At 39.0% G+C, this 13,006-nt stretch overlaps 1 protein-coding gene across 4 annotated transcripts in view; it reads left to right on the plus strand.

Moving 5' to 3' along the window:
* Positions 1–13,006, plus strand: part of MSH3 (mutS homolog 3) — a 113,459-nt gene that overhangs the window by 86,547 nt on the left and 13,906 nt on the right. For all 4 annotated transcript variants that reach the window (XM_040579555.1, XM_040579559.1, XM_040579558.1 and 1 more), the window contains one exon: positions 1,765–1,922. In XM_040579555.1, the coding sequence (XP_040435489.1) occupies positions 1,765–1,922 (158 nt within the window). The remainder of the gene's footprint in view (positions 1–1,764; positions 1,923–13,006) is intronic.

Consider the following 13,006-nt stretch of genomic DNA (forward strand, 5'->3'; position numbering starts at 1 on the left):
TAACTTTAGGAAAAGCTTTCTTGCAGTGCCCTGAAACAAAGATCGTATTCTTCTGCTCCCCCTCTCCTCCCCAAATATCCATGGATTCTTTTAGTACTTTTAACTTCAGCCATAAATTCCAGTATGTTAGCTTATGGTTGCATGCAATTGTAAGGGCAGATGGGCTTTCTGGTCTGATGTTAGAGCAGATGTTGTTTCTGAAAGCTGGCTTTGCAAACCGCTCACCAGTCTCACAACATGGTTGGAGGGACCCTGGAGGGTTACCAAACACGTGCAAGAAATGTGTGGATTTTAACAGATGAACTCATTCTGGTTTTAAGTATCTCTAAATTGTGTTGTGTTGAGCGAAATGGTGTCCCTGACAAAGTTTTAGTAGCAGTATTGAAACTGATACCTCGGGGGACTAGAATGTTATGAGTTTTGTTCCCATATGTCATATGCATTTTATTACATCCATCCTTTATTCCTGATAATGGTGTTTTCTGGTTTTTAGCTTCACTGCAGCTTCCTTATGGATAGATTTTCTTTGCAAAAGCTAGACAGTGTTTTACATATAATAAGTACTGATTGCATGTATGTTCTGTGTGATCTGGAGTATGACCTAAGTGACAGTCCTATCTGAATTTTGCTTGCCTCCCTATTAACAGAATGAACTACTGATTTAAAATTGGATCTGTAAAGATTGTGAAGTTTATTCTGTGGACATTGTTGTTGTTGTTGTCACAGTGCCTGATCATTTCCAAGTTTCCTAAGTAGCATGGCTAATGTTCATTTATGCACAGCTTGTCCTTTCTTCCATGTCCCTCCCATGGGGCAATGGAATATGTTGACTTTTGGTTAGTTCATTGGTTGTTGGATTTCATAACGTGCATCCAGCAGAAGGGAAAAATCTAGTTGTCTGAAGTCCTTGCGTAATTTAAAGACTAAGAATCTTAGTCTTGATTCATACTGTGAGAAAGCTTTATAGATTCATTGATGAGTTTTAACTTTGTGTTAGCAATTGTCTTGCGCCTGAGGAAGACAGTTTTATTCTGAAGCCATAGGCACGTATCAGTACTGTAGAGAGTCTTACAGCCGAGACGACCTCTTGCATCTGATTTCATTTTCCATAGGATTTCAGGGTTATGCACACTGATCCGTCAGAGACTGGATACAGTCTGCTCACAATATCTGTGTTGCAGTCAGGTATTGCCAGACTCATCAATGTCTTGATTTTGTGTTGTAGCCAGTCTGTCTGAATGTGCTTGTGTTGTACTAAGGCAAGCAGTTATGAATGGGTGTAAAATGTAGATCAGCTCTTTGTCTGCCATATCTTCTCCCCGTTTGGCAATGAGAACTCTTTAGCTGGAGAGGAATCCAGATCACAACCAAATCAGGACAGCACTGGCTATGCTGAAAGCTGACGATTTTTGACCTTTCTCCAAAGAAAACTACACAGAGAGTTCTTGGAGTGCTCTTATGGCTCCTTGGTGGAAAAAGGGAAGGTTCCCCCTCACTGTCCCTTTTGCTCAGAAGTAATGGAAGTTGATGATGATGCTTTTCTCTCACCAGCCTGGAGAGATCTCAGAAAGGTTTATCAGTCTCAGATTTCATAATGTCTTAAAAACTGAATGTGATGAACTCCAAGAATTAAAGTAGCTGTTCGCCTAGAAACTGAAACTTTAATCCTAAGGACTTGTCCTGTATCCCTGTAAGCACACACACTAGACTTATGAAAGCACCATGTGCAGGACAATATATTTGACCACTATTTTGTGTTTGCAGGGAGATGGTGAAAGGGTCATGATAATAACTGGACCCAACATGGGAGGAAAGAGCTCCTATATAAAGCAAGTTGCATTGATCACAGTCATGGCACAGATTGGCTCTTACGTTCCTGCAGAGGAGTCAACAATTGGTATCGTGGATGGTATTTTTACCAGGTAATCTTTAAAAACTTGCTGTTAAGTTTCTGAAAATGTTATTGTGGCAGGGTGTGTGTATATCAAAGCATAATTTCATTTTTCAGTTAGGACATTAGAATTTGTATGTGAAACTTCCTTTTTCATGTTAAGTACCTGCATCAGTCATATCAAAACATCAACATGTTTTTATTCTGATTTTCTGGTAAGCTATAGTACTTGTTTTGGAATCTTTGAATCTTTAAAGGATGAGAATGAGAATGTTAATGTGTCTGTCTTGATTAAGATCTAGTTATCTAAATTCATCTGCCTGAATGGACATCTCAGCCAAATTTACTCTGCTTGGTGATAGCCAAATGATGTTTGACCTAAAATGAGTGCTGTCACCTCTAAAAATCATGTTACAGTTTCTACTGTGCAGTACATTTTATATACTCACAATATTTGAGAATTTTGGACTGTGTATATTCTATGCTTACTATCCTTCCTGCACTATCAGTCATGAGCACACTTTACTTGATGTCTTTTAAAGAACAAATAATGGCAGTTTGTTTCACTCAGTCTCATTTTTAAGATAATGCTGATTAATTTTTAAAGATTATCAGTAGTCAAAACATCTGTATTTTATAATTCAGTAAGATTTTGTATTAAATAATCCAGTATTAACAAGGATTATCCATCTGGTTTTTCCCCTTTTTCTTTAGTTAATATTAATAGTAATTAGCTAATAATTAGTTAATATTTAGTTAAATGGTTAAGAGGAAGAAAGAAACCCTGAGTTTATGTATTGCATTCCTTCAGAAACCTAGGATGGTCATTTCAAATTGTGAAAGATTTTCAGTGAAACTGCTTGTATGTGCATCTGTTTAAACTTCTGTCTTCTATGTAGTGTAATTTGAGCAATCGATTGTACTGTTGGAATAGGCATTAGCCATTTGTGATGTTCTTCCAGGATATTAAATCTTGACCCAGTTGTAGCTTTTCTTCCAGTAGAAACGTTTAGGAGAGTAATTGCATCATAATTTTGCTTCAGCCTGTGGAGTATGGGGGTGTTCCTTGCTGTGCATCTCTAAGTAATGACATCTAAGTAATGACCCCTAGTAGGTGAGGTCTTTTCTGTCCTGCTGTATTTGATTGTCACTAGGCACAAAGTGGTTTTCACTGCCAGGTCTGGTCTTTGCCTAACTCCTACTTCGTTTTCTCCAAATAATCAAAGTCTCTCCAGTGGGAAAAAGAATAGCTTACCAGATTCTTCAGCTCGGAGGCTGAAGGTGTACAGATACTGTCCAGTGTTGCCTTTTACAGGTGCGCGGTGACCTGGTTCAGGAACGGCACGGTGGCCGACCCCTGGCCGCGCGGTCCATCAGCTCACAGACACCAATGTGGTGGATGGCAAATGGCGTTTATTGCTGAACGACGTGACACTATATAGCCTAGGTTTACAATGTCACTTCCGTCTGCTTACATCATAAGCTAAAAGCTTTTGGCTACCTGGAGGGGGGCCCTGTGTTTCCGTACAGCGCGAGATCTTCCGGCCGCCAGGCCCTACCTAGCAACAGTCCAGTAATTAGGCGCCTCTATTTTGGGGTTTTTTTGTGTGTGTTTTGTTGTTGTTGTTTGGGGTTTTTTGTTTGGTTGGAGGTTTTGTAGGGTTCTGGGAAAGATCTTAAAGTATGTAAGACTGTCAGGCCAGGTTAATGTGGTGTTATAGTCAGGGTATTTTTTAGCCCTAGGAAATTATCCTTGTAATAGTTTTTAATGCCTGGTTGGAGGAGAGAAACAACAAATTCAGCAGCCACATGTTATGTCCTACATTGTTTCTTTAATGCTCTGTCTGGTTGAGCGTACATTTCTGAAGCCTCAGCTTTGGTCAAGAGCTCTCCTCTGGTAGGGAATGAGCTTGAAGAGGTGGTAGAATTTCTCTTGGCTTGTCCCCAATTTGACTTTTTTGTTTTGTTTTCTTCTTCTGTGTTTTGTTTTGGGGGTTGTCTTCAGTTGTGTGTGTGTGTTTGTTTTTTTAAAATTAGGATAACAGCTATTCAGACTTCCTTTCTGTACTGCCACCCCAGGGCGCAAGTCTTTTGCTGGAAAACAGGATTTTTTTTGTTGATAACTTGGGTATATTTTTAATCTTTTAAAAACATTGCATGGGAAGATGTCCGTTTCCAAGTTATTTTCATCACTGCCATGGTGTGTTGTTTTCTAGATGCTGCTATTAGCGTAGCACCCCTGTTGTGAGGGATGCTTTACAGGCTGACTCTGAGGAGTTCTGTGCATCAGGAACACCAACAGTTCTGCTGCTTACTAAATTTTTTTTTAATATTGGTGCTTTATACTGCAGCTTCTTTTGTTTGTAGATGGCATCTTCAAAGTGTTGAATTTATATAGGTTTAAGAGATTAACATTTGTCTAGGATTTGTATCTTGTGTTCTAAGTAGGGTTTCCATGGAAATTGAAAGGTTGCTACTATGGTTATTCCTTTGGATATATTTAGTATTTATGTATTATAGCTTCTCTAAATTGACTTTAAATACTGCAGTATATTAAACGTTTTTAAAGGTGTGAAAGAATTGTATTGCTTACAGGTACAGTGAAAATAGGAATGATCCATCTTCATTACTGGGTGTATAGACAGAACACAGTGCTAAGGCTAGTCCAGACATTTCATAGTAGAGTTGATATTTTCATCCAAAAGAGGGGAAAGAGAGAGATTCTTCCACTGCATAATGCCCCTAAGCCCAGAGAATAGCTTTTAGAGCTCTGTACATGGAAAACTTGGGGGGGGTTGGGGGGGTAATTTCCTCCAGTACCCTGCTTGTGTGTTTCACTTGTTAAGGAAGTCTCTCTGATTGCTTCTATAGATTCTCCCAAATCTTACCATTTCTTACATGTAAAACCAACCTTGCTATTTCCATTGCTATGCTTTTTTCCTAATCCTGAGAAGGGAGTGCTAGGTGTTGTAAAATAAGTAAAAAGTTGGCTTTATCATGATGTGGCTCCAGCTTCATAACATCAGACTGAAAAGACACTAAATTATTCTCCATATTTCTGTATTTTTATTTAAAGCTATTTTTAGAGTACAAGTCTATATTCTGTTATTAAAGTGTTTGTATAAATTTCTCACTTGAATTTCCATACTTAAAATTTTCTTTCATGAGTACGTGTAAGCCATTTTTGTACAAAAAAGTTACTATTTTTCAGACTGCATGCTGTGCCCATTATTTAAGGGATATCTATGTAGTATGAAGGAGACAATATTTTGAGATAATTCTTTGATATTGATATTTTCTTCTTCTTTTTTTTTTTCCCCTTCTCCAATAAGAGGTAATGTTTCCATGCAACCTTTGCTTAAAGAATTTAACTTAATCAGTGCCATTATATTTAAGGCTTTTAGAAGAGTTTTGGAAAGGTCAGCAGCCATATATTAACTTTGAATGGGATTTGAGTATTTAATTCTCTGATGCTTGAAAATTCTCATCCAAGTTTCTCCCTGCAGTAAATGGGTTCAATTTTTGCTTTAAATTAACCTTCAGTTTGTATTAGTCCTTCTAATATAGTTATTCAGATATTGAAATTAATATAATGTTTCTCTGCGTGTTGGTGTAGAAAGACAAAGCAAGCATGTGGACATGTGCATATGGAGGAACTAATGAAAGAAATTCTGTTGACCTAATCATGCGTTCATAAGAGGTGATGTTTAGCTGCTGAAGAGAGCTGACCTTTAAAGAGGTCCTACTTACCTCTTAATTTCTTACAGCTAGAAAACTTCAGCCTACTTCCTATATGCCACCAGTAGCTCTTCATGAGCATCAATTTTCAAAACAGAGAATGTTGTAACATTTTGAAGGTAAAATATGTTCAGATAAGCTAATTAATAGTTCAAATACCAAATGCCTGTATTCAAGATTTTAGATGTTAATTTATGGAAATCACAAGCTACCGTTAGTAAGAATATTGTGAAGATGACAAACTCAAAAGAGGTTGTGGAGTCTCTTCTGGAGATACTCAAAACCCATCTGGACTTGATCCTGTACAGCCTGCTCTAGGTGAACCTGCTTTAGCAGGAGGTTGGACTAAATGACCTCCAGAAGTCCCTTCCAATCCCAACCGTTCTGTAATTCTGTGAACTCCTACCAACTCTAGGTGACGGTAAAGGGGCAAACAAGAAATTCCTTATTAGAGCACTTACCTGCCTGGCTTTCTCTTCTTGTGTTGAAATAAAAGCTATTTCACTTACTTCACTGTTCAGACCTAAGTCACACTATGGTGTCATACATTGTCCAGTGAGGTTTTACACCATCGGCTGAATTGGGCATACTGTTAAAGGTGCAGTTTCAGTTGTCTGAACTACGACACACCATGTTTCAATTGCATTTGACTCTTGCAGGTTATGTGCTGCATGCTTAGAAGTTGAAAGAGTAAATAGAAGCATTAGTAAGATGCATGTAGATCATCCTGTCATGCACTTTGTCTCTCTCAAAAGAGTTCTCTTGCTGTTTACAGATTCTCAGCATGTCTTTAATCCTCATGATGGCAAAGAAATACAGAGTTTCAGTTGTCTTAAGAGTGTATATTTCGCTTTGTGTAAGACATGCAGTTGCCTGCACTTGAAGGCAATTCTCTTGGTATAGGCTCTGCACATCAGATCATCTGTATTTAGGCGTACAGAACTTTGTCCTACATTTTGTCCTTGTAACAGATAACTGAAATGTATTTTTAACATGGAGGACATTCCTCATTGCCGAGTCTATACTTAGGACATACTCTGTTCAGGTTCCACTGTATATCTGAAAACATTGTGAAAACAGATGGTGGTTGCTCACCTTGAGTAGGGAGGGATGGTTTTGTTGTTCCAGCTTGTATGTATACAGGGTCTTTCAGATAGACATGGCCACAAGCATAATCCTGCATCTGTCTGTTCTACGGCTCAAGCTGCATAGCTCTTTTGGTATTTTCTTGTCTTGTCTGTCTTCCTTGTATAATGATTTAGAACATGTGTAATAGTTGTTCGTACAATGACCTGATGCTTCTGATTGATTCAGCAGAATCTGTGTCCTGCTGAGGTACTTGCATGTGTGCCTGGCATGCATGTGGTCTGTTTGCATTCCCAGGTATGGGAACAGAAAGAGAGCATCAGGTTCAGGCGGTGCTTCTTGAAGGTGTCTTTGAAGGCAGTCTTCTGATCCCAGTGCAGAGACCTACCTCATTGCTTTTCATACACAGGAAACTGCTGTCAGCTTTTGTGATCTCTGGGTCTATAAGGAGAGGGAGAAGGCGGAGGAAAGGAAAGAGTGTTTTCTACACTGGTCAAGAACTGCCAGCCTTATCCAGCACTGAAATAATGAGGGAGTTTCACCCCCCTCACCACTGACCTTAGGTGGGTCATTTTATTTCAAGTCCACTAGCCAAGATCCAGCTCCAGCCACATACCTTGCCAAGGAGTGACAATTCTCAGTTGATCGATAGATTCAGTAAAGGGGAGGAACTTTGATTGCTGCAAGGGACCACAATGCTACTGAGAGACTTGCCAACCGAAGGTCACCTCCTGCTATTGAAGATTTCAGTTGAGGATGTACCCATGTGTGTGTCGGCTATGTCCTCACAGCTGTTGCATGTGGTGACACAGTTCAGGAGACTCTACGCAACCTCTCACCTGCCCAGTCTTTCTAGAGTCTAAGAAAACATCTACGAACAGGCTCTACCTGCCTTTGCAAAGACATCCCTTGTGGATGCATTACTTGGTTTTCCATAGGGTACCGATCAGTCCCAGACCAGCACCTCACTCCAGCCTGGTGCTTTTATCCCAGCTGAGCCTGCTTTCTTGTGGCAGAGGGACACACTGTCTTAGAGGCACCCCAGTAGTGTCCACCAGATAATCCTTCTTTTTCTTCTAAGAAACAGAACAGGTGCAAGGAAAGCAAGCTCCTTCTGTCTTCTCAGTTCTTTGGACAAAGTGACCATGCACATTTCAACCCTCTACGCGTCAGCATAATTACATTATGCATTCCAGTTTAAAGAAGACATGGCGTTTTTTAACCCTCTGCCTGGCTTAACATGGTGACACTGATGAGATTAAGTTTCTCTTAGTCAGTAGGAAGCTGCTTTAAAGGCCAGGACATTCATCACAGAGTCTGTCCATGTGGGTAACTCTGTTGTGCTGTTCTGCCAGCTGGTGGCTGTACTCCCCTTGCTGCCTGTCAACACTTGCTCTGCTACTGCTCAGGTAGTACCTTCAACTGATCCTGAGATCTGCAAAGCTCATATGTGGCCCATTCCACTCTAAATTTGTGAGTGGTGCACACTCACATGGCAGAGGGCTTGATGTTATATCAAAAAAAAGCAGTATTTGAATGCCTGCGTGGCTGATGTGACCGGTACGTCTCATTTCCATCATCCTGTGAGCAGAAAGACCCATGTCAGTCATGTGCAGTTGGGTCCACGAAGATGGAAGAGGAAATGACATTTGAGTACCCCAAAGTGACATTTCTGGTGTGAGTTACTACAGCCGTTGTGGATGCTTTCACTCATGTTATTTCTCTGCCTTCATTGTTGTCACCTAAAAGAGAATTTATGGGCCAGAAAATAGGGGAAGTTTGTGGCTGTGCCTCTGTAGGCTTGTGTGGGAATGCAGGATACATGGAACCCTTGGCCTGCTTCTCGTAACACCTGCAAGGACTGCAGGTGTCTGTTTCTACAGGGTATGCGCAAGAGGGCTTTTCCCATCAGCATACCATATTTGGGTTTTTGTTTGGTTGGTTTTTTCCTTGTGCCAGAAAGATCTCATGTATTGTCGATGGCATGATCACGAGCTGAAGAGCACAGACTTGAGATGTGGAGGGCTCAGGAGAGTGTACATAATACGTTCTTTCTGTCAGGTCCTCTTCGCTGTGCACAGCAGAGCGTGGCTATTCCTCTGCCAAGGTAAAAAAGTGAACTGAAGTCAGCTTCTGACTGTCATATTGCTCTCCTGTGCAGGAGAAGTACAAGTTTATTCCACCTACAAGTATATATTACAAAGGCAGAACTGTGACCAGGTGTAGCAAATTCTTACTTTTGATATAAGGGACCTTTAGGAACACCTTGAGTTGTTTTAAGGTCCCCAATGCTTACCTTGTTTTGGCATGGTCTAGAAGACAAGACATGATAATCTGGAAAGAAATGCTGTTAAAGCTTAGAGGACAGCTTAGGGGTGAAGTATGTCTTCAGAGTAAACTGAAAAACACAAGAAAACTCAGCCCTTTATTAGTCCACAGTCCTTAAAGGCTGTGCATCAAACATGCCATATAATTTCTTCTGTATGTTTTATTCAAAGTGTCTGTTTAGCTGATCTCTAAATGGTGGAATTGACTTTCAAAAAGGTTGAGTCTTACAATAGAGATATACCTGCCTAAATACTTTAACATCTATTTAATTCTGACAACCTGACAAACTCATATTACTGTTTTGTCAAGTGTGTGGAGCTGAAAGAAACTAGTAGACAAACCTCACTGTCTTCTTTCTAGACAATTTTTTTTTAACCAGATAAAATGCTTGTGCTTACGGCATCATTACAAATTTTACTGTGATTAATAATCATGATGGAAAGCAAACATTTGGACAGTCAGTTTTGGATGTTTCTATTTATTTTTTGTTTGCTTCATTGAAATCGTTGCCATCATTAAAATTTGAAATATATTTGAAATTGCATGGTCTATTTTAACAGATTAAAACGTTTCAAGCTTTTTAAGAGTATGTATAAGAAATCTTGAGAAAATCAGAAAGCACAGGATGGAATGGTATGTGAAGCAGGAAAAAGAGAATGTTTCTGTTGGAATGGAAATTGGGAAGAGGTTTTCCAAGTGCTTTTCACAATAAATTAAATCTGAGGTAAATCACTTAGGAATAAAAGCAAAATAGTGCTTGTATATATTAATGGAGATGAATGTGCCATTGGTCTAACTGCTGGTGGCAGAATACTTCCCAGCATTTTGTGACTGGGCAAATAACATTGCACTTAATTTCATTTCCAATTTTACCCATTGATCTGTAGAAGCGAACTGCACAGGAGTAGGACAGAGAGGGAAGAGTTTTGTATTTAAAGTAACAAATAAGTAACGAGCTGCATTATTTCAGAGCTTTGCTGCAGAAAAGGTGCAACTTGCACAGCAATAGGCAAACCAAGGTTGAAAAAGAGAGCACTTTGACCAGAATGCAGCTTGTTATATTCTTTGACACTGATGCATTGCTCAGTTCACAGATAAGCTAGATTTGCAAAGAGACTGCCCAGGAACTCACTTGTTTGAAAACGGTTTAGAAGTGTTTTTCACTAGAAGTCTCTCCCTCCATTGTGATTTCACTAAACACGATAAAGAAGTGGACATCCTCTCTCCAAAGCTGCTCTACGTATTTAACTGTGATTGCTGAAGGGGCAGCATGCTGGTGACCTTTTAAAATGGTTACTGGTGTGCAGGACAGACTTGCAGAGCTTTTATGTCCTAAATGGACTTGACCCTCTTACTGCTATTCCCTTATGAGCTGAGTATGATGGTATTGTTTTCGCCCCTTGAGGCAGGGTCTACATTTGTTTTGTGATAAATCTTAAAAAAACTATACTATACTTGAAATTATACATGAGAGATTACATAATCAGGATTATTATTTTTTTTTAAAGCTGATTAAAAATCTTGCCCTGAAGTTACTGCATTGTTACCATTTCAGGATTTCTCTGCCTGTTTCAGAATTCTTGTGCTGCCCACAGCCTCCAAAATTGGTTAGATCATTGAGCTGGACTGGCATAGGTTTTGTGTATTCACGTACTTTGTAATATTAAGTTGTTGTATGACAAGCTCTTCAGTATTTTGCCAGAATAGCATATAGCCTCTCATTTTTATATCACATGTGAATTTTGCTGTTCTTAACTCAAAAGGCAGTTACCAAACTAAAAAATTCCTTGCTTCCATTTATTGCTTTATTCAGCTTTATTGATTTCTTTGAGGCTTACAGGGTGGGATTATGAAGATTAGTCTTCCTGTCTGTCCTAGAAATATCAGCTAAATCCCAAAACCTGGCATGAAGATTCAGCTAGTCAGCTTCTTCATACCTTTATCATAAAAATTTAAGCTATGAAATTCTACGCTTGAGAGGACAGTTGGGTTTGGCAGGGCAGCCTGCAGGCATCCTGTATAATACAGGAATCACCAGGAGACTGAATGCTGAAGTGAGACTGTGGAGCAGTTTATCTCCGCAGAGCAACTTGCCTGTACGTTACCTGCTTTTGGCCGGAACTTTGATTGATGTCTTGTTAGATTTAGTATTTACCTTTTTTTTAGTTGTTTACATCTGAAAGTGAATGTTTGTATTTAAAGTCATTCAGATTTTCTTTTGGAAAAAACCCAAATTATCTCAATTTGCCTATGTGGGTAGACTCTGAAAGATAAGGGTCAGAGAATTTAAAAGCAAAGGTACTTTTTCAAATCTTTATTTTATATATGTCGTAATGCTTGCTGGTTTTGCCATACACATTACGTATTGTGCAGAAAAACAGGGAGACATTCATACAAAGCAATCCCAAGTGACTGGCAAGTCGACATGGGAATTTTATACACCGACATGCTAAAGAAGTGTTGTTTGTGTTGCTCAGGGAAGCAACAATAACAGTCAAACAGAACTTGTTAGTTGTCAAGAACCCAAAAGCAATATTCAGAAATATTATTTCCTTATGGCAGAGTAATTTGTTTCATTTTGTTCTTGCTTAATTGTATTTGTGTTTATTGCCAGAATAACAGAAATTACTTAAGCCTTTCATTTATGGTTACAGTCATATAATAGACCTCTGGGGTAAATAATTCCCAGTTGTCAGGGGAAAAAAAGGGGGGTGGGGGGGATGTAGTGTATTAAATACATCGCACCTTTTTTTTATCACATGGAGATGTTCTTTTTGAAAAAGAAGAGAATAAGTAAAGGTTTAGTTAGTGTTGTTAAATTGAAAATTATTTTGTTCTGTTTTTCTAGAAAAGTTATGTGTTGGATGTATCACAATGTTTGAACTGTAACTATTTCTGACAGTGTTCTGTAGCTCTGTAGGAATAAATTCAGCTATACTATGGATATCTTTGTAGCTAATTTAATTACATTTACAATAAGTCTTTTAATTTCTTCTGCATTTGCAGTGTTAGGTATATATCATATATGTATAATAGTATATTTAACAAAACAGTCTTTGGTTCACATACATGGCATTTCATAACATCTGTAAATACAGCTGTTTTGTTTGCAGGGGTTTAAATCAGGCTTAAAAATTAAGTCAATAAAAGATGGTTATATACAGCGAGATCTGTAAAACAATTTGTGCTGCATATTGCAATATTCCTGAGAGGGATTTAAAGGCTTTCACCATAATGGGGGGTGGGGTGGGAGCAGAAAATTTGCCTGTGAAGCTGACTTGGTATTTTACAGCAAAGTTGAAACTCTTACACTGAATGGTGGTATTTACTTTTCTAAAACGCTTCCATGTGATGAGTTAACCTAGTCACAATTTGAATTGGATTTTCTTTGGTGTCCACAGGTTTAAAGGGGAAAAGTTCACTTGCGCTGAATGCTTCAGCTATTGTCCCTAGTCTGTTGCTATAGTTTCTGCTTTTTAATCCCCCTTGGCCTCAATCCTTCAGCTACATGTGCACATTAACTTAATTACCTTGAGTTCCCTCGCTGGAATCCAAGAGTAGTAAGTCTGCATATTTTAGGGTTGGGTTTATCTTTGTCTTCATTTTTTCAGCTTCTTCAGGCTAATACTGATGGTTCACAAATAAACACCCTATAAGTTTTTAAGCTATCCTTCAGCAAAATTATTGTACTCTTCATCTGCTCTGTCTCTTGACAATCAGTAACATTTATTCAGTGTTAATGGTTTCCTGCAGAGAAGTCAGGGTAAAAGCAGGTGTTTGGAGCTTCAGTTGCTTAGTAGAGCTTTCATAAACTTCTCCATCTCGTACGGGCCTTCTGGCATGTGCTGTCTGTGCCGGCAGACCGCTGGGTCTGAAGGAGAAGCTGCAATAGAAACCTCAGTTTGGTAGCTGGGTACCGGAACAAATCATAACTTTCTCACTGAGGGCAAGAAAAAAATGCTA

This window comes from Falco naumanni, chromosome Z (assembly GCF_017639655.2).
Source record: "Falco naumanni isolate bFalNau1 chromosome Z, bFalNau1.pat, whole genome shotgun sequence".
NCBI lineage: Eukaryota > Metazoa > Chordata > Aves > Falconiformes > Falconidae > Falco > Falco naumanni.